The sequence below is a fragment of the Urocitellus parryii genome, unplaced genomic scaffold (genome assembly GCF_045843805.1).
Source record: "Urocitellus parryii isolate mUroPar1 unplaced genomic scaffold, mUroPar1.hap1 Scaffold_139, whole genome shotgun sequence".
NCBI classification, from domain to species: domain Eukaryota; kingdom Metazoa; phylum Chordata; class Mammalia; order Rodentia; family Sciuridae; genus Urocitellus; species Urocitellus parryii.
In genome coordinates, this window is record NW_027551998.1 from 235,396 (window position 1) to 257,507 (window position 22,112).

A 22,112-nucleotide genomic window follows, 5' to 3' on the forward strand; every position below is an offset into this window, starting at 1 on the left:
GGGGAGTGACTTCGAGGACCTGTGAGGCAACAGTTGGGGCCCCAGTGTGGAAGGGACAGACCCACAGACACAGGACAGAGTGAGCCCTCAGCTCCTCACCGCCCCCACCCCCATTCACCTATCCATCCACTGAGTACTGATGAGGGCCTGCAGGTACCAAGTGTGGGAGGGGGTGGCGCTGGGAATGCAGCAGAGAGCAGCTCTCACGAAGCTCCCAGCCCCCGGGAGGAGACACGTAACCATAATCACACATCAGGAGCTGGGTGTCAGGACACATAGGTCTGTGATCCCAGGGGCTCTGGAGGCTGAAGCAGGAGGATCACAAGTTCAAAGTCAGCCTCAGTAACTTACTGAGACCCTAAACAACTCAACCAGACCCTGTCTCTAAATAAAATACAAACAGGGCTGGAGATGTGGCTCAGCGGTTAAGTGCCCGTGGGTTCAATCCCTGGTACCAAAAACAAAACAAAGAATCACATATCAAGGAACTATTGTTAATTTTTTAAATAATAGTATTTATTTGTAAAGACTATTTTTAGAGTAGTTTTAGATTTACAGAAAAATTGAAAACACATTTTAGCATACAGCTCCTGCCCCCCTACACATGGTGTCCCCATCATCAACATCCCCCATCAAAATGGCACATTTATTGCAATTGATGGAGCTACATGGAGACATCATTGTTCCCGTGGGGGTTCCCTCTGGGTGGCGTTCATTCTTTGGGTTTGGACAATCGTCTTTATAACATGTACTTGTGGCTCTGTCTTACAGAAGCACTCTCATCTCTTAGTGACGCATACCAAGATGTTTACAGATGCCGTGACACGATGCCTCGATTAACAGAGTGGAGGGCTTCGGGGTGGCCCACGGGAGGGCAGCCCTGAGTGGATCATCCCTGAAGCCAGCGACAGGTACATGGAATCCACGGTGCTGTTCTGTTATTTTTTAATAAATGTATGACATTTTCCATAAAAAGAGGTTTTTATAAAAACCAAAGGCAGATAAATAACTACCACTCGTGGTAAGGACCACAAAGGAAAAAAAATGGTAAACAAGTGTAACCCTTTCTGTCTTTCCCTCTGTCACTGCAGTGTGGCCGTGTCCTGTGGAGAGGGGCACCACCAGCAGGCTCTGACAGATGAGAGTCCTAGGGCACCCAACACCAGCACCCAAGTTCCCACTTCAGTAGTGATGGCAGGAGCCGGAGGAGGCCCGACCCAGCTCCTGCCTGTGACAGGTGTGTGTGTTACTTACCTGCCCTGAGCACAGCATCCTTAAAACAGCCTCAGGGGGAAGGAGCAGGACTCCCACTTTATAAATGAGAAAAACTAGGTTGTAGAGGGTGTGAAAGGACTCACCCGAAGCCAGCAGCAGAGCCAGAGATGGAGGCTTGTGATCCTGTCAGTGTCACCCCCATCAGCCCTACCTGTTGACACAGCCACCATTCCTGAAAGGCGGGAGGTGAGGGGAGAGGATGGTTAACAAGGCCGATTGCTGGGACCTCAAACCACAGAGCTGAGGGCCAGAGGAGTCAGGGCCATTCCTCTCCAGGGCATAAGGGCAGGTGACAAGGAGGGCTGTTGTCTCCTAGAAATGTGCAGAGCCACGTGACCTTGGGCCTTCACGCAGAGAGAGGATGGAGTGCAGGGTAAGCGCCCCCCTCCCAGCAGTGCCCTCGGCTGCAGTTTGGTGGGATTTGTAAGGGAAGGGGTCCAGAGCTGGGCAAATTGGCACTGCTGGGGCACACGCTGGGGGCTGAGGGGTGCTGAGATGGGCCGTGGGGAGCTCTGGGTAAAGGACCTCAGGCTCTGGGAGAGGGAGGCTCTCGGCTCAGGAGCCCCACCAGCAATATCCACAGTGTGCACTCTGGATTTTTCCACAGGGCACAGCCTGTAACACCCCTCTCTAGTGCTCCTGTTTACCCCCTAAAAAAGCAGGAATGACAAGAGAACAAATGTGGCTGGTCCCTGCTCTCACTGCTAAGGATGATACCCTCTGCCTCAGGCCAGCCTGTGTTAACCCTTTGGGCAGCCTCTGACAGCCCCAACCCGTGTCCTTGTAGGAAGCAAGCCCCCGCCCCCATCAATGCACAATAAAAATGAACAAAGCCAAATAAAAGCCAAACATCAAGCAGAGCTCACTTCTTACAGCCACTGTTCTCCTGGTTGAGCAATGACCCCTCCCCTGTGTTCTGCAAGATGTTCCCCAGAAGCAGACGGAGGCAAGGGTTCAAGTGCAAGGAGTGTTTTGGAGGTGATCCCAGGAAGCCCCAGTTGAAGAGTGAGGGAGTGAAACTAGGAAACGAAGGAGACCCCCAAAGGTGTGTTGTTGAGCAGGTTACCATGGTAGAGAGCCAGAGCTTCAGCTCTGGGCTTTATGCAATGGGGCATTGGCTCTCCAATACTGAAAGTGCATCAGACTCCCAAAGGATGGGCCCCACCTTCCAGAATTTCTGATGCAGTGAGTGCTGGGTGGGAGCCAGCTGATAAGTTGCATATCTAGCAAATTCCAAGTGACGCAAATTACTGTGGGCTGGGACCAGATGTCCCTTCCTGTCAGAACCACTGTATGGGTGTGACTCAGCAGGATCCCACCTGAGAGGTGAGAAGACCTGGGTACTTAGGCCACAACTGCTTGTCCATCAGTACTTTATGACGTCTTCCAAGGGCATTATAACTCTCTGGCACTCAAGTTTCAGGCCAACCTTGCCCCCACCACCAGGAAGTCCTCTCACCCCTTGTAGGGGCTTCCTAGAAGAAAGGCCCTTTGGCTGGGATACGGGATGGGGTGAGGTAATATAAGGAAGGCTGCAAGAAGTTTTGACCTGGGCTGGGGATGTGGCTCAAGCGGTAGCGCGCTCGCCTGGCATGTGTGCGGCCCGGGTTCGATCCTCAGCACCACATACCAACAAAGATGTTGTGTCCGCCGAGAACTAAAAAATAAATATTAAAAATAGTTTTAATATTTATTTAGTTTTGACCTAAGATTGAAGGGCTTTGAGGGAAGCTGAGGGTCAGAGATGCCTTTGTGTAGGGGCCCTAGCAGTGTGTTTAAATGATCATTTATCTTTGTAAACAACAACAACAAAAAATGTTTTCAACGTTCTAAATAAGTATTCTTTTTTGTACTTAATTTTATATTTGCAAATTTTAGCCTTTTATCTGAAAAAGACCCTTGAAATTATCTAAGTTCCAAACCCCATAAAATTTGGATTTGCTGCCCACGGGGCCTAGCAGGAACACTTAGGTTTGCTGAATTGAAAAAGGAGTATCTACTGCTCAACTCATTAAGAACACACACCACCTGGGTTTAAGAATATTCAATTTCAAATTCCAGTTCTGCCACCTTGGAGTGGAGGTAGTTTGGCTAAGATGCTTAATATATTTAAATTTCCACTAACTTGTTTTCAAAATGAGGACAGTAATCATACTTTCCTTACAAAATCAGATGAGGGGCTGGGGCTGTAGCTCAGTGGCAGAGTGCTTGCCTAGCACGTGTGAGGCACTTGGTTCGATCCTTAACACCACATAAAAATAAAAGTAAAGCGATTCTATCCACCTATAACTACAAAACAAAAATGTTTCAAAAATCAGATGAGGATCAAATGAAACGCTCCTGGTAAAGAGCCAGACCCACAGGAAGCACTCATCAAACGTTTATCTTTATTTGCTCCCATGGTAAGCCCCGCCTCTGCCCCCGGACTAGGGATGGACCCCTTAGTTTTTCATTTGTCTTAAAGATCTCGGTCCTCAAGTCCAGGTAGGAGTGAAGGAACGGGAGCCAGAAAAGACAGCCACCCCCGGAACTGACAGGTCGTCTCGCCACGCACTCCCCCTTCCACACCCGTTCTCCCTGCCCTACTGGTCCCGCCCCTCACTCGGCGTCTGCCCCGTTGCCGGGTAACCCCCTCAGGCCCCTGCGCGGGGATTGGCTGCGAGGCCAGGCTCCCGGCATGCCCCGCGGCCTCCGGAAGTCGGGCTAGCTTGTGTGGGTTGAGCTGCCAGGCGGCGGCTAAGCCTGAGCTGTGGGGTCCCTGCGGGCGGAGCAGATCCCGGTGTGGCCGCGCGTCCCCCAGGGGGACGACCTCTGTCGGTGTGTCACCGCCCTGGGGGCCGCGGGCCAGAGTTCTTGGGAGACCTATGGAGGCCCGGGAGTGGCCCAGCAGCAGCGTCCTCAAGTGCCTGGCGGCCTGAGCCCCACCCCGCTGCCCAGGCCGCGCTACTGATTCTGGGCCTTGAGCCTGGAGAGGAGCACCCACAGCCTGGTTCAACTCTAACCTTGGGCACAATGAAAATACCTATAGTGACTAATAAGAGGCATTGTTATTGGTTGCTTACATTATGCCATTTTACAGATGGCAGGATGAGGTTCAGGGAAGATTTTAATTTGGCCTGACTCACACAGCCGCACAGATTTCCATTGCTAGGTCGCTCATCTCCAGAGTCCATGTAGCTTAGAGCCTTCTTTAGAGGATGGAGGAGAGGATGTCAGGTCCTAGCCCGGAACCCTGCACCTACTAACTGCCCAGGTGAAATTAATGGGCCGATCATCGTAGTAGGTATAAAAAGTAATAATCGTATCTAAGAGTGGCTTTGGGGGGCTGGGGATGTGGCTCAAGCGGTAGCGCGCTCGCCTAGCATGCGTGAGGCCCTGGTTTGATCCTCAGCACCACATACCAACAAAGATGTGTCCGCCGAGAACTAAAAAATAAATATTAAAAAATAATTCATTCTCTCTCTCTCTCTCTCTCTCTCTCTCTCTCTCTCTCTCTCTCTCTCTCTCTCTCCTCTCCCACTCTCTCTTTAAAAAAAAAAAAAAAAAGAAAAGAAAAAATACAATAAGAGTGGCTTTGGTCAGCAAGTTCTCAGGGACACAGTGCTCAGTTCACTTAGGAAAGGGACAACCTGGAATTTGTTCCTCCCACTCCCCAGAGTTTCAGGTTCTTAAAAATATTCACACTGCTTTGGCTTATGTTCTCTACTTCCTTCTTAAACTTCTCTCCACTTCTATTTTTACCCCTTCCTGTCCTGTCTTACAGTTTCAACTAGCTCCATGGGTGAAGCCCTTCACTTCTGAAAAAATAGCGACTAAATTTTTAAATGGCTCCAAATTTAAAGGGGATAATCAGTAATCCTAGAAGTTCTTACTTTGCTTGGCTAAAATGGAAATAGTGAAAACGTCAACCAAGAAAGAGGAACTCCACTGAGGGGATTCCATAAAGGGCGAACTTGGCTAGCCTGCCACTCTGGTTTTGAGGATAGACAGCTGTCTATATATATATATATATATATATATATATATATATATTTTACTTTTAAAAAATTAAAAATAAATTGTAGTTATAGATGGGCAGAATGCCTTTATTTTATTTGTTTATTTTTTCATGTGGTGCTGAGGATCGAACCCCGTGCCTCAGGCATGCTAGGCAAGTGCTCTGCCACTGAGCTAAAGCCCTAGCCCCAGTCTATATTCTAAATGTGAACACATCATTCTCATGATAAACTTGAATATTTGTGATCCCAAAGAACCACCTGTATTTTTTTAAGACAGAGTGAGAGAGGAGAGAGAGAGAGAGAGAGAGAGAATTTTTAATATTTATTTTTTAGTTCTTGGCGGACACAACATCTTTGTTGGTATGTGGTGCTGAGGATCGAACCCTGGCCGCATGCATGCCAGACGAGTGCACTACCGCCTGAGCCACATCCCCAGCCCCCACCTGTATTTTTTAAACTGAATATTTTAACTCAATTGCTTTACTGATATTTCCTTTTTTTTTTTCTTTGTACCAGATTGAACCCAGGGGCACTTAACCAATGACCACATCCTCAGCCCTTTTTTTTTTGTTTGTTTCCCATTTAGAAATGGGGCCTGACTAAGTTGCTGAGACTGGCTTTGAATTTACAATCTTCTTGCCTCAGCCTCCTGAGCTGCTGGGATTGCAGGAGCGCACCACCATGCCTAGCTTGACATTTACTTTTTAAAAAACCCATATGACATCATTTTATTGGAAAACTGTTATAAATAGAAAGGAAGGAAGAAATACAGATTACAGCATTGTTTTCAATTCTAGCAGGCAAGACCTTGAAGTAAGGCCTGATCTCTTATTAAAAAGAGAGAATGCCCAGTTTTATCAAGGTGTTAGCAAATTCAGGTGCTAAGCTGAAAATTTCTCCCATGGGTAATCAGCGTTGAAAGAACTGAAAAGGAAGAATATCCACATGCTGAGATTCTGTGCTTAACACTCTGCCTGGCACCGGAAGTTGCCTAGCACAGTACCAGGACTTCACTGTCCACACTTGGAAAAACTGTGGCCAGATCGCTGGAGCTGTCCATTCTCCAGTATTTGCTCTGATTCTCTTAGGGCCTGTGGAACAGGTGGGGAGCAGGAGATCTGTCCTCGTTGATCCACCACAAGCTTCCCGCTCAAGCACAGGTGGAACTGGTCACCAGAATTTGGTGTGCGCCAAAAGCTATTGGCCAACTACTACTGCATGTTCCCAGGCCCCAAGGAAGCAAGTGGAGCAAGTGTTCCTGGCTGACTTTCTGGGGTAAGAGGGGCTGAACTCCCAGAAACGGCAGCTCACTTCTGGATTAGAGTCTCTAGACTGCCACAGGATATGTGGGTAGGACAGAGACAGAGGGCAAGGGTGTCACATGTAACAAAATGTGGATGATGACACCATGAGCAGCCAAGGAAGAGGCAGGAGATCAGAAGGTCCCCAACTCATGGTGATGACACTGCAGGCTGCCACCTTTCACCCACTGATTTTTCCCTTGTGCCAACTAACGACACTCTTCCAAGATGGAGATGAGGACAGGCAGCACCGCTCTTCCCGTAGTTGTTCCCTGAACAAATATCTGGGCTCCCAGGGCCTGCTCCCTGCCACCCCAACTCTTCCAAACACAAGACACCAAGATGGAGCTCATGACTTCTCACAGAACCATCTAGCCTCGTGTCTCAGGGATTTTCACAGTGGCAGCAGGACGGAGTTGTAACCCAGAGTCCACCGGGAGACAAAAAGGAGACCAGCCATGGCTCAGGGTGAATGCATGGTCCCCACTTAGGGCCTGTCCTGCATGTCCCTAGAGGACACGATATGGCTAAGGGATTGAAGAAAGTGCTGCAGCCCCTACTGATCTCTCCTAATCCCCGTCTGCGGTTCCTAATGTGGATGCTTAGGAAGAGGGGAGGGAAACAGGAGGAGAGGTGCAGATGGAGAGCTCTGTCTGACTCCAAGGAAGGGGAATTCAAACTTTAGGTAATGAAAAAAAACTCTGATGGGCCCAGGACAAGAGTACAAATGAAGCCCTTTTACCCCGTGTCTCCATAGGTGATTTATACACCCAGTGACACACTTGACATACATGCTTTCTTCCTTGACACACATAGCTTTATATCAACCTGGAAGGTTGTTGTATTCTCTGAGTTTGGCTCAGTCCCACATCTGGAGGCATCTCCCATGCACATGTAGACACCCCAGCCCATACATCCTGACCTGCACCACGTGCAACAGCCACTCCTTGTGCCTGAGAGTGCCTTGAACACCTGCACTTGGGGCAAGGCCTGCCTCGGCCCTTATTACCTGTTTGAGGCCATCTGGGCAAAGAATTCAGGTGTCCCAGGTACCTGGAGTAAGGTCCAGAAGGGGAAAAGGTCATGTGCTGCGGGCTGTCATGTCCCCTTTGTCCTACATATTCCCTTTCCCTCCCTAACCTCACCCCCCTTCCCTTCTCTGGGAGCTCTGTAAGCAGAAGGCGGGCCCCAGACACGCTCTCTGGAAAGATAACGATGATAAAGCAAGGCCAGACTTCTGCATTCCTAGCTCACCAACATTATTAGAAACTGCAGTCTGCTCAGTTTCTGTTTCAAAAAGTTGCTGTTTGGTAACGGCTCATTTCCCTTTTTGAGTCTCAGCAAAGACTCAGCAAAATGAAAAACAGTGAACATCACCTTAGCAGCTAATGAGCTCCAGAGAACAGGTAGGAGGTGTGACCCCAGCCCTGGCAGGAGGCTCGGCACTCCCCCCTGCCCCCACTCCCCAGCTCCATACATGCCTGCCAGGAGGTGAGACCACAGCTCCACCAGCTCCTCTCTGACTTGCCCCTGGAACTCCCCCTTCCTCCCCACTCCTCCTGAATATTTATGGAGAAGTCTCAGCTGAAGGAAGCAGATGGGAAAGGGGCAACCCAAGAGCAGAGTCTCTGGGCGCCGCCCTTGGGGGCTGGTGGAGGGGATGCGGCTGGCGCTCCCTATGCCCAGGCTGCCCTGAGTCTGTGATGGTGTTTAAGGAAGGATGAGGGAATGGCCACCGGCTTCACCCCCTTTGAAGACTCTGCGGCCCTGAGCCCTCAGCTGGAACAGGAGCAGATGAAGCCTCACAGTCTCCCCAAGCCAGGTGTGAGCTCCTGACACCCCTCCTCAGTGTCTCCTGGAAGTGGGATTCAGATGGGCAGATTCAGCACCACCTGGGAACTTATCAGAGATGCAAGGACTGGCCCCACCCCAGACCCCTGTGATCGCAGACTCCAGGGGGTGGGAGGTGGGGTGGATTCAGCCCTCTGCCATCTACCCAGTGTTCCTGGGGACCGTGATGCACACCAGCGCGGTGGTAATGGCAAGGAGTCCCAGAGGCGGGCAGACTGGATTTGACACTCAGCTCTGCCGCGTCCAGCTGTGGGCCTACGTCTCAGTTCTGGGGTCAGTGATACTTGCTGGAGTGTGATTGGATTAAGTAAGATTCTGCATTCAGACACTTGACTCAATAGGAGGCAGTTCCTCTGTTTCTCCACACATCAAATGAGTCAGCGGGACTCGAGGAAGGCCATGGGTCAGACGCTCAAGGCCAGTGCACCAGGCCCTTAAGATGTGCGGCTTCTGACTCATACCCAAGACCATCTCCTGCATCCTGGGGTCCATAACTGGTTCTCCCTGCTTGCCCAGGACTGACCCTGGGTGGATCTGGTTTACTCTCCCGCTTCTCCAAAGCCTATCCTCAGGTCCGGCCCGTGGCACACGCACACCTGTAACCTAGCTACTGCTGAGCTTGAGGCAGGAAGATGGAAAGTTCAAGGCTCGTCTGGGCAACTGAGGGAGACCCTGTGTCAAAATAATAAAAAGGGCTGAGGATGTAGCTCTGTGGTAGAGGGCCCCTGGGCTCAGTCCCCTGTACTGCAATCGATCAATCAATCACGGACACCTTTCCTCCTCTGAAAGTGGGCGGGCTTCCTCTCTGCCATGCTCTCACCTGACGGTGGGGTCAGCAGGACCTGCCACATTTGTCTGGATGGGGTGCTCTATGTAGATTAACTCACTGGATCACAAGGACCCCGTGAGGACAGGCACTGTTTTCCCCCTTTACATACAAGGAAACTGGAGGTTAAGAGATTGCCTATCGGGAGGCTGAGGCAGGAGGATTGCGAGTTCAAAGCCAGCCTCAGCCACTTAGGCCCTAAGCAACTCAAGGAGACCCTGTCTCTTAAGTGAAAACGGGCTGGGGATGTGGCTCAGTGGTAAAGCACCCCTGGATGAAGTTCCTAGTACGAGACAGAGGCAGAGGCAAAGGACTCGCACCAAGTCACTGACTGATAGGAAAGTATGGGTTCAAAATCACACACCTGGTTCTTGAGCACTGTCCGGGGCAGCCTCTACGCTGCACAGGGTCTGTAGCTTGGCACCGAGGGCTCCGATGCCTTCTTACAAGGTGGGTCCCTTTGACGATCTGATGAAAGCCAGGGCTTCTTCCTCTCCCAGGGGAAGAGCATACACTTCTGCTTGAGATCTCGGGGGTCCACGAATCCCGCATCCCACCCAGAGACTCCAGATGAACACCTGTGAATGCGGCTTAGAATATTCTGCCCTCGTTCCGCTTCTGGAAGTGGGCAGGGGCCCGAGCTGCAGGAGGGAGGCTGTCAGGGGTGAGGCATGCGAGACCCAGGCGGGGGACATGGGACTCTTTCCAGAACAAGAGCAGCACAGAGGGTGCTGAGTGGCTGTGGGCCTGTGTCTTGGTCCATAAGAGTCGGCTAAGGCGGGTGGACAGTGGCTCACAGAGTCCTGCCCAGGTGAGTCACAAAGGAGATGCTTCCACCACGCAGCTGCCCCGGCTTCTCTGCCCACGAGGTGGGCACTGATCTTGTCCCTCATCTTGGCGCTGCTTCATAGCAGCTGCCACCTTCTCCCCATTGGGCTCCATGCCAACAAGAATCCACGTCTCTCATGCTGCTCCCTCTGGTTGGCTCCAGGGTGGTCCCCATCCAGAGCCGAGAGAGGCTGTTTACACTGCCCACCTCTGAAGCACCTGAGGCAGAGAGGGGTCCTAGAGAGACGGGGTCCCTAGGGAGGCGACGTCCCAAGCCACCCACAGTGGTGGTGGCCTCCTATGGAGGCCGGGATGGTACTAGGATTTTTTTTTTTCTAGGTACCAAATTTAGAAAACCTTCCAAGGGGTCTGGCTTCCATTCCCTGGCCCTGGAGAGGGACTGTGAACCCGACTGAGAGGACGGGACTTAAGCCGCTGCCACCGGGTGGATTAGGAAGATGGCTTCCCAGCTTAATCAGGAGTCGGCAGGACACCACGGCCTGCGCTTCTCCAGAGAGGGCTCGCGCCCACGCGGGTGCCAGCTTCTCACCAGGTCCCTGTCTCCCTGATCCCCAACCCGTCTCCTTCCCCAAGAAACAGCCTTGTGGGCATCTGCAACGGACCGGAAAGGCCAGAGTGGCTCTTCACGGAATGTGTCGCGAAGGACGAGGACCACAGTCACCTCGAGTGGGGACAGCGGAGCAGGGCTGGTTGTCTTTTTCTAAAATTATGTTTTGGTGCCAGGTTTTGAACCCAGGGGCACTTAACCACTGAGCCACATCCTGAGCCCTTTTATTTTTTATTTAGAGACAGGGGCTTGCTAACTTGCTGGGGGCCACGATTAGTTGCTGAGGCTAGCCTTGAACCTGCCATCCTCCCTCCTCAGCCTCCCGGGGGACTGGGATTACAGGCGTGCGCCACGGTGCCTGGCTTTGCTAGTCATTTCTGGAACAACCTCGATGTACACAAACACCCGCACCAAACCAGAACAAAGCAACACTGAAGTTCACCCACCAGAGTGCCAGGGCCCTGGTGACAGTCAAACCTATGAACGCAAAAGCCAAGTGCCAAAGGCCCAGTCACTGCAAGCCCCGAGGCCCGGGCTAGCATCTTCCAGCCCCGCCACCCTCTCCCCGCCTGCTCCCACCTCTGACTGGGTCCACAGGGGCGTGGGGGAGAGGGGAGGAAGGCAGGGAGCTTGTGGCTTCAGCTGCCTCCTGCCGGTGACAGGGGGCTGCGCGTCCCTCTTCACCCCAGATCGAGGTCACATCTCTAGGTCCTAGAAGGACTGGCTCCTGCCCGGCTGCTGTCATTAGTTCTTGGAGACCCCCCACGACCCTCGGGATTCCCTTGCCTGATCTTAAAATAAGCCCACGTCTCCCGGGGCGTGTGACACACCCCTGTGATCCCAGCAACTCAGTGGGCCACGGCCGGAGGGCCACCATGGACAGACCAGGACAGACCAGGCAACCTGATGGGACCCTGTCTCAAAAAAAGAAATAAATAAATAGGATTGGGGCTGGGGATGGTGGTGCACCCCGGTAATGCCAGAGGCTCAGGAGGCTGGGGAAGGCAGAGGCAGGAGGACGGCAGATTCCAAGCCAGCCCTGGCAACTCAGCAAGACCCGAAGAAACGCAGCGCGACCCTGTCTCAAAATGAGAGATGAGAAAACGGCTGAAGAAAAAGGCGGGGGGTGTGGCTCAGTGGTAAAGCATCCCTGGGTTCCATCCCCAGGACTAAAAACCACAGCCATGCCCCCAGGGATATGCAATATAACAAATCACCCAAACTTAGTGCTTCGCTTCCTGCCGAGACCCTGGCTAACAAGGACACCAATCAGGGTCACATTGAACACCCCAGTATTTATTGGGCCTTTGAACCAATGGCCCTGGCATGTTGTAAACATTAACATGGAAAGACCCTGTGCCCATCCAGGCTGTGGCCCCCCAGGCCAGTCCCCCCTGTTGGAGAACCCAGGCCGACCTGCTGGGTCCCGGGCACAGGGGCGCGCTGAGCCCAGTCTGGGGAAGGGGGGCTCGGCGGGGGTCTTCTGGGCTCTGGGTCTAGGTTCTGTTCTCTCCTGACAAAAGGCAGGGGCAGTGCAGGCTTGGGTCCTGTGCCTGCAGACAGCCACCCCGGAGTGCCTCTGCTGAGTAGGGAGGGCCGAGGATCCCGCCCATCTTGCTGTGGCCTGGTGACAGCTCACAGCTGACCGTGAGTGACCCATCAGCTAAGGCGGTGAGAGGCCCTCTTTACAAGTGTCCTCTTCCAACGTCTCAGAGTGTCCTGCTGCGGGGTCTGGAGCGTTTCTCCTTGCGTGGTCCGGGGGGCATGGACGGCTGGCCAGCATCCTGGGAGAGGCCGATGGCTCTGCTCTGCGCCAAGCCGGATGCCGGCCCCGTCCTCCGCGCCTTGGCAGCGCCGGCCCTCTCGCCCATCGCTGGGCCCCGAGCCTCAGGTAGCCCTGACGTCCTCGCGCCCGCCCTAGATGAGGTGCACCAGCAGGGCCGAGCAGGCGGAGCCCAGCACCAGGCCGATGGACATGTAGAAGGACATCACCACTCCTGTGGCCTCGGCCAGCTCCCGGGGCACGATCTTGGGCCCATAGATGAGGGCCAGGGTGCTGAGGTAGCCGTTGCTCAGCCCCAGCAGGCAGGTGAAGAGCACGGGGTAGACGTCGGACCGGAAGACCACAGTGGCCAGGCGGACGCGGGGCTGGTAGTTGCAGAACACGAAGAGGGGCACGAGGCAGGAGCGCAGCAGGACCAGGCCGGGCAGCACCTTGCTCTTGGGGCCTGGCACCTGGACCCAGGCAGTGATCTGCCGGCCACACAGGTCAGCAAAGTTGTACAGGAGGAAGGTGGTGAGGGGCACGAAGAACGTGGTGGTCCACGGGGAGCCGGAGTCCTTGTGGAGGGACTCAATGTTGGTGCAGACGGCGGGGAAGATGAGGCTGGTGATGAGGAACAGGTAGAGCACACAGAAGCCCAGGCCACCGGTCTTCTTCAGGATGGGGCGGAGGGGCGGCATGTGCGACCCACCGGATCCCGGGGCCACCAGGGGGGTGCTGTAGGTGTCCTGTGGTGCGGCCTCTTCACCAGAGAACACGCGGGCTGGACAAATGGGCCTCATATAGTACCTGCGGGGAGGAGGGCGGGTGTGCGGTCAGCGGGCCAATGTAGAGGCCACCTGGGCTTTCCAGGGAGAGACCCTGGAGTCTGCACAGTGTGTTCAGGACAGAACCCTTAGGCCCTGCAGCCTGGGGTCCCTCGATGACGCATGTGGTACAGGCGGTGGCTACAGGAGGCCCCCCATCCCAGGCTGCCCACCAGGCTGGCTCCAGGCCTCAGCCAGTAGTGGCTGCTGTGCTTAAGGGACAGAGGGAATCAGTGCTGACCACCACATGATGAGCACAGGCTCCTCCTGTCCTTGCTCGTCTGTTTTGTTTTGAATTTTGGAGAGGAGGAGAGGGAGATAGAGAAAAAAATAGCACACAGAAACCCGAAAATTTAAATTCTATGAGCAACAGAGGCTCATGCAACGCACCAAATAACACAGAAGAGCAAGACAGTCGAACCCTGCTGTCCTCCCACTGACCCCTCCCGAGTGCCACTGACCGATGGCAACCTCGTCAGTAACGTTCCATGCACTTGCAAAAACCACAACCTGCACCCGGCACACAGTTACTTAAAGTGGGCTCCAACTGTATGCAAGGCTTTTTGCAACAATATACAGCCTAGTACATCCACAGATACGCCGCACAGTGGCCAAAGTCACGCGGCCTGTTATTCCAAGTGCTTATGCATAACTGCCTAAGGGACACGATCTTGTGGCCAACCTTTCCCAGACCCCCCTGGTTCTCGGTCCCCTCTCTGGTGGGTGGCTGCATTGCTCAGCCTAGGCGTGTACGATGTCCTGCTCCCCTGGATGTTTAGGTTGGCCCCCGTTTTTCACTACAAGTCACACTGCCTCGAGCATCCCTATACTGAAGTCCTTGCACACGTAGCCTAGTACTTTGGCAGGATGGATGTCGAGAACAGGAGATCCCTGGATTGGGAGTTTGCCTCTGCCGGGTGCAGTGGCACACACCTGCCACCCCAGCATGGTGGAAGGCTGAGGCAGGAGGATCGCGAGTTCAGAGCCAACCGCAGCAACCTTGCAAGACTCTAAGCAACTCAGCGAGACCCTGTCTTTAAACAGAATATTAAAAATGGGCTGGGAGTCTGCTCAGTGGTCACATGTCCCTGGGTTCAATCCCTAGTACCAAAAAAAAAAAAAAAAAGTTTGAATCTGTGAAACTTCTCTTGATATCCATAAACTGCTCTCTAGATAAGAGTCCCAATTCATCTCTGCCCAATACTAATCATCCACCCTATGTCACCTGACCTGTTAATTTTTGTGAGTACCTATTTACTTTTTTCAAAAATGTGACCATGATCTATAATCATCCTGTTAGTGTGCTGCCATCATGCATCTCCTTCTACAGGGGACAGCTCCCTGGAGCCAGGACCACATGGGATTGTTTCTAGTCTACACAGAGTGGTAGAAAGAACTAGTAAGTACCCCACAGCAGTGTCTGCCCCACCTGATCTTCAGTGCTGAATACCGTCAATCTTTTCAACTTCTGCTTCGGTTAGTTTGCCTTGCTGTGTGACCTTGCCTGAGCCCTTAACTTCTCTGGCCTCAGGTATCTGAAAGCCAGGAAACAGGCTGACTCTATTAACACAGATCCAACATAAGGGCTTGGGGTACATGTGTGGGGGAAAACCACAGCATGGTGACAACTGGGTTTTGGTTTCAGCCTTGCTTCCGTCCCCCTGTGTGACCCTGGGCCTTGGTTTCTTCCTCTGAGATGGAGGTTTGACAGAGCTCTGGGGGTTCAAAGTCTCTGCCAGTCTTCCCAACCTGGGAGCCTCCAGCTGCCCCGTGAGTGGGTGGGAGTGCTGCTCCCAGTCCTTCCCTGTGATGCTGAGCAGGGGCCTTGAACCATGTTTCCCAATCAGGGACAGGAACAGTCCCACTTCCCTCTTGGCTCCGTGCTGGGTCCTGCCCTCCAGGCTGCTCTAAGAAGCTGCAGGCCAAGTCCCTGGGGTCGAGCTCCTCCCCACAGGCTCCCAACCCCTCCTCCGAGCGCAGCACGGGCTCCTTTCAGTCAGGTGCAGTCGGAGCAGCTAGGGGAGCCAGCCCTGTCTGGGAGCTCCGGCCTGGACAAGGCCGGCCGCTGGGCCTGAGTTCTCATCAACAAGGAAGCAGGAGTCTGTGCAGGCGGCCTGGCCCGGGGGCTCTGCCTCACACTCTCAGCTCCGAGGCCCTGCACCTGCCCAGATGCGACTGGCGCCCAGGCTGACCTACGAGGCTGCCTGGTTTGGTACTAAAGTCCCAGGTGAACCAGAGGTCGCTGCGCTTCGGTAACAGCCACCCAGAGCACTGGGGTCAGGGTGCGGACTCTCCTCCCAGGTTCATCCAGGGTCTCAAAAATGATCTCAAAAGCAGGACAAGGTGCCAGGCAGTGGAGGGGACCGGGGACAGTGAGCCACAGCAGGGCAAGTGGGGCTCAGGGGTCTGCGCCCGGGACACTGCGGGACGCCACGGCTGAGTCCTCTCCTCCTGAAGCCTCGGAGGCCAGCTGAGGTGGTGAGCAACCCCGAAGGAGGAGGGCAGCCCACGGCCACAGACCAGGGCTGGATGGCTCCCTGCACTGCCCAAGGTCAGGGCCTGCGGTGGCTCGCCAGGTGGCCACCCAGCACAGCTCCCTGGGGCTCAGGTGTAAAGTGGCAAAATCAACGATGACCACAGAGTGTCACAAACAAAAATCATAATTGTAATAATAATAATAATAATAAGAAGAAGAAGAAGAAGAAGAAGAAGAATTGGTAATAAACAAAAAAATAGGCACCTAACCTGCTTAGCTCACAGGCCACCTCACAGAATAGGTTCCCGTGGAAGGGGGCAGCCCAGCCGGCTCCCTCTGTGGGGCCCAGGGAAACCTGGCCTCCTCTGGGTCTCAGCATTGTCACCTGTAAAGTAGGGAAAATTCCTGCCTCCCTATGTCAGATAAGAAAAGGGCTTACAAGATGCTTTGGAAAGGATAAAACTCGGGAGAAAGCCAGAGGCTGGTTTCTCCTTTGGTACCAGGGATTGGACTCAGGGGCCCTCGACCACTGAGCACATCCTCAGCCCTGATTTGTATTCTATTTAGAGACAGGGTCTCCCTCGGTTGCTTAGGGCCTCACTAAATTGCTGAGGCTGGCTTTGCACTTGAGATCCTCCTGCCTCAGCCTCCCGAGCCACTGGGATTACAGGCGTGTGCCATTGCTCCTGGCAAGATTGGTTTCTTAAAGAGCAGGTAGGAGGAAGAAAGGAAGAGGAGGAACTGGAGAAAGGAAAAAAGAGAGACCCTCATGGCACGAAAGGGGATCCTGAGGGCAGAAGACACCCTTGGGGCAGTGAGTGGTGGGAAGTGCAGGCTGGGAGGGACCTGCAGGCCCTGCTCTGCCATGGCTGGCTATGGACCCAGGGGAGTACCCTGACTGCTCCCATCCCTGGGTCTCACCTGTACGTGGGAATGACCATAAAGAACAGCAACACTAAGAGGAACCGGGTGTGTCAGCAGTAAGCCAGGCGGGCACCCTGAGCTGGCCCAGAGGGTGCGGGGTGAACGGGAGCTGTGGCTTCTTACTGTCGCTCAGGCCCCACTTCTACCCCTCCTTCCCTGTCCCTGAACCTGCAGACACCCACTGCCTGGGGGTGTGGCTTGCAGCCAGCTCACACCAGTGACCAGGCCAACTGACTGACGGACTGCTGCAGGCCAGGTGCAGCAGGAGGCCCTGGGATACAGAGGACCCCGCTCACCCTGGGGCAGGTGCAAGTAATAAAGAAGGCCACCGACAAGCCTGCAACTCAGGAGGCTGAGGCAGGAGGATCACAGGTTCGAGGCCAGCCTCAGCTACTTAGTGAGGCCCTAAGCAACTGAGCAAGACCCTGTCCCAAAATAAAAAGGGCTGGGGGTGTGGCTCAGTGGTAAAGCACCCTGGGGTCCATCGAGGACCAAGCCCCCACGACCAAAAACCCCAGGGTATCAGATGACCCTGTTGGATGATGAGGAACACAGACACGGAGAGCTGAGGCTGTCCACTTAGGAAGACGAAGGGCGGACGACAGGGCCTCACCTGGAGTACTCCAGCCTGGGCAGCAGCAAGTAGAGCCCCAGGCACAGTCCCAGGAAGGCGGCCGCCGTCAGGAAGAAGGCCAGGGTGCTGTCCGTCACGTCTCTGGACGCCGCCAGGTCCACCAGCGAGGCCACGGCGCTAATGGTCCCTCCCATGGCTCCTCCTGCAAGGGGCAGAGGACCATGGAGTCACTTGAGGAGGACACAGGGGAGCACTCCAGGGCCCCTTTCCACTCAGACCAAAATTAAATTCCTCCAGGGTCAAAGAGGCCATCGTTCTCAGTGTCCCCAAGTGGTGGCAGACAGGAAGGGGTCCTGCCGAGTTTCAGAGGGGTGGCTCGTCCCCATCCCTGGTCCAGCTCCCTGCTCTGTGCTGGACTTGGCCTCCACGGAGGCCACCACCTGTCTCCTGCCCTGCTCCCCCTGGCCCTGGCCTCCTCCCGTGCCACCCTCCCAGGAGGACCTGACGGTTTAGATCCCAGGGACGGGAATCCCCGGGAGCTCGGGGTCTCCTTTCCTCTGTGCTTGGCCAGCGGGGAGAGGCTGGGGGACATTCCAGCAGTCCTCCCTGCCACGGAATCTCCCCTACCCAAAGGCAGCTGTGGGCCGCCCCATGTGAACGTGGGCCGGAGCACACGCATGCACACACCCATGTGCATAGCCTCACACACTCACCCACAAGCAGGCAGCCACCCCCACACAGAAGGACCTTGCCCAGCGCTTTGGCTCAGGTCACCTCATGCCCCTCACTGCTACCCAACGCTTCTCCTGTGCCGGGTGGCGCGACCTAGCAGGGCGACCCTGGACCCCGAGCACAGGGACCCCGAGCCCAGGGAACCCCAGCTCAGGGACCCCGAGCCCAGGGACCCCGAGCCCAGGGACCCCAAGCCCAGGGACCCCGAGCCCAGGGAACCCCGAGCCCAGGGAACCCCAAGCCCAGGGAACCCCGAGCCCAGGGACCCCGAGCCCAGGGACCCCGAGCCCAGGGACCCCAAGCCCAGGGACCCCGAGCCCAGGATGCACATCTGCCCTTGACTGGGCCTCGCTCGCCCTGATCCTGGAGGCCAGGAGGACTCTCAGGGCCACGGTCTGCTATCTGTAAGACGGAACCGCGATGCCCGTGGGCTGCTTTGACAGCTGCACGAGAGGGTCCCCAGAAAGTGCCCGGCACACGGCCAACTGTCACCAAGTGCCAGTTCCCTTCCCTGCCACGTCACTCATCACTCGGCTGTGTCTGGGAGGCCAGGGTGTGTCTTCCTTTCCTTCGGGAGCCTCAGCCATGGGAGTCAGTCTGTGCCAGCCGTGGGGGTCAGCTGCAGGAGTGTGACGGGCAAGTCACCCCTGCCTCGCTCTGCCCGAAAAGCGGGGGCCAGTGCTTGTCCTGTCCATCCCGAGACGGCAGAGGGGGGGAGGGGGATGACGGATGGAAGAGGGGACACTGCTATCCACACACTGATGCCTGTGAGTGGACGGGATGTGTCTGCTGGCCTTAGGGCGTCGGGATTTTGAATCTCAGAGAGGCAAGGAGGCTGACAGTGAACGGTGGGGCAGGCTGGCCCATGTGGGCACCAGCTGCTCTGCCACCCCGGGCGGCTCTTACTGGGCACCTCTTTGGCCACTGCTGGGTGGGGCAGACTGGGAGCAGGACAGTAGAGGCCCCGCCACCCAATGCCCCATTGCTGCCTCACCCACACTCAGCCAGAGCCTCTACATGAGGAATGGCCTTGGCCTTGGCCCCAATGGACAATTCTTTTTTTATTTTTTTTTTTGTTACCAGGGATTGAACTCAGTGCTTAGCCACTGAGCCACATCCCCAGCCCTATTTATATTTTATTCAGAGACAGGGTCTCACTGAGTTGCTTAGGGCCTTACCAAGTTGCTGAGGCTGGTTTTGAACTTGCAGTCCTCCTGCCTCAGCCTCCCGAGCCTCTGGGATTCAGGCAGGCATCACCCGCACTTGGCTGACAATTCTTTCCCTCAACTTTCCCAGCATCCATTCCATTAGCCTAGGTGGGGCCTGGGGTTGGGGCTGGGGCTGCAGATACCCAAATCTGCAGAGTGACTAAGACCACAGACCTTGGAACCAGAGCCTCAAAGCCCAGTCCAGTCTCAGCTCTGCTACTTCTAGCTGTGTGACCTTTGCGAAGTCAGAGAACCTCTCGGTGCCTCCATTTTCCCCATTTTCTGATGGGGGCGTTAGTAAGACCCACCTCTCAGGACCATCCTGAAGAATGAAAGGATTATTACATGCAAAGTGCTCAGAATGGTGCCCGACTCAGACAGGGTCCAAATTCCAAGTAAATCCTCTCACGTTCCCAATTAGGTTGTGGTTATTTCCGTCCTTTCCACATCAAAGCATCGACAACAGGGTAAACCCTTTGCCAAGAGGGGGCCCACTCCTGAGAAGCTGTAATCCCCACCTGGACGTTTCCTAAGAACCGGGGTTGGATGCGGGGTTGGATGCCGTAAGACGTTCCGCCGCTGCCCGGAGGAGAGATCTTAACGTCCTGCCTATTGATTCCCCTCTCCCTTACCAACTTGCGGAGAATTTGCAATTTTATCATCAACAACAAACCAGGCCTCCGGGAGCTCATCCTTCATGACTCCCTGCTTTTATCTCATCAGTTATGGAAATACATGCAAATGAGAGGTTTAAAAAAAACACCCTCCAAACAAAGGAATTGTTCCTCAGATGCCAACACGCCCAGAATTCACAGATGGGCCCAAACGAAAGGGGTGCTGGGGCTCTGGGAGCTGGAGCCACCTCGGATGTCCAGGATGCTGGACACCCCTGGTAGGGGCTGCACCCAGTCATGACCACAAAGTCTAAGCCCTAATGCTCCATCTTGAATCCACTCGTTCCTGGGTGGTCCTCTGGGGAAGGATTAATCGGGAAGGGCCACTGCTGACATCCATGGTGTCTGGTCACTGGCCCCTGGAGCGGAAGCCAGCAGGACTGAAGTCACACAGAAGAGCCCTCCTCCAGCTCGGTGGAGGGAGGTGAGGGGGTCAGAGCCTCTTTTTGAGGCCAAGGGTGTCAGGGGATTCATGTTTGGTGGCCCTTTCCCTCGGCCCAGACCTGCCCTTCTTGAAGCATGGCGAGGGCCTGTGGACTGGGCGTAGGAAACTCAGCCACGAGTCCATTTTTATTTTATTTTAGGCCCAAGGTTTTCCCAGAAGCCTAATCCCATATCAAAGATGGCAAACAGACCGGAACTCACATCTAGACTCTGATCCTGCCCGAGTAATTGCCTCAAGGGCCGTGTTGAGAAGGATTTAGAGGCTCAAGAGGAAAGATAGGGATCTACTAGTGATGTCTGGCCCTGGCACCGGGCCCGGGAGGGGGATCTGCTCATCAAGGTACTTGTCATCCCTGCCAGGTAGCACCTGGCATCCTGACCCAATGGGCACGGCACACGGTCTACACAATTCTTCTCAAGTCGGCAAACATTGAAAGCCCTCCTCTGTGCATTAGAGACATGGGGACACAGAGAGGCCGAGCCTCGGGGCTTGCTCTAGGGGTGGTGATTTCCGGGGAAAACTCAGAGGCTGATCGACCCAGCTCTGTTTTACCTTGAGGGGTCACTGGGGACAGGGACAAAACAGCCGAGGTCCTGATAACAGGCTCAGCATCTGCATGGAAACTTCAGCTGGGGGCTGACCCCTGCCGGTCACGAGCCAGCCCAGGGACGGCCCAAGTCCAGGTGACCGAGGCGCCCATTCACTAGGCCATCGGCTCCGAGAGGCCGCATCTCGTTCACCTCTGAATCCCTGGCACCGGGCGGGTCCTCTATAAAATGGAAAGAAGAAAAGGCAGGTAGAAAGGAGGAAAGAGAAAAAAGGGTGGAGAGGAAAGGGCAGGAAGAGACACAGGAAGGAGGAGGGAAGGGAGAAAGAAAGGCTGGTTCAGAAATGGCGCTTGGAAGGCGACCTGGTTTTCATAAGTGACTGCGACTGCGGCTCCCTCCTGTTCCTTTTCTGGTGTGACGGCCACACTCTCCCACAGAGACCTGGGTGGCCTTGAGTCTAAGTGGCTGAACAGCTATGGTGGAAGTGATCCTGCAGGTCTCCGTCAAAAATAATGTGCTGCCTGAGCCTCTGGGGACACACAACCTGCTGCCTGGACACCATGCCACCAGGAAGCCCAAGCAGCCATGAGGAGGTCCAGGTGGAACCCAAGCCCCTGCTCTAGCCCAGCTCAGGGTAGCTGCCAGCTTCCGGTCTCCGGCCTCCAGTGGGCTCCCAGGGCCGGTCCCGGGCCACAGAGCGGAGCAGCTCTCACCTGATATCAGTGCCTGGGCGTTCCTCATGGGGAAGGCGCCGGTCAGGCCGTAGACGCTGCTGCTGAAGATGGTGGAGGAACCACTGACGATCACCATGCAGACAATGGTGACAGCGAAAAAGCCGTGGCGCCAGGAGGAGGTGTCCACCTTCACCAGCACGGTCATCACCACGAAGATGGCCAGCGTGACAGTCAGGGAGGCCAGGACACGGACACGGACGGGAATCCTGCGGTGAAGACAACAGGAGCCGTTAGATGTGGCCTCCGGCGTGGCTTGAGGGTGGTGCTGGGGAGGGGGGGAGCTGGGTGGCAACGTCTACTCTGCGTCCAGAAGCCTGGGTTTGAGCCCCGGCTTCAGCATCTGCACCTGGGGGAGGATGCACTCAGGGGTGTGGGGGCTCCAGGGAGACAAACGGTGTACAGCAGGGGCAGGGGCAGTGCGGGTGTCCTCTCCGTGGACACTCTGCTCTTCAGCTCACTGGCTGAAGGTCGGTGCCTGCTAAGCCCCCTGCTCTGCCTGTCCCCAAGCTGTGCTCCCGCTGGCTTTGCTGAGTACCCAGAGCAACCACCCTGTGCTTCCCG

General features: G+C 55.0%; 1 protein-coding gene across 1 annotated transcript in view; it reads right to left on the minus strand.

Annotated features, from left to right (window-relative positions):
* Nucleotides 1-12,136: 12,136 nt before the first annotated feature.
* LOC113194655 (equilibrative nucleoside transporter 3) overlaps nucleotides 12,137-22,112 on the minus strand; it is a 33,844-nt gene continuing 23,868 nt past the window's right edge. The window contains exons 4-6 of the mRNA XM_026405825.2: nucleotides 21,531-21,757; nucleotides 17,250-17,412; nucleotides 12,137-13,219 (exon numbers count right to left, since the gene is read on the minus strand). Coding sequence (XP_026261610.1) covers nucleotides 12,565-13,219; nucleotides 17,250-17,412; nucleotides 21,531-21,757 — 1,045 coding nt within the window. The 3' untranslated portion in view covers nucleotides 12,137-12,564. The remainder of the gene's footprint in view (nucleotides 13,220-17,249; nucleotides 17,413-21,530; nucleotides 21,758-22,112) is intronic.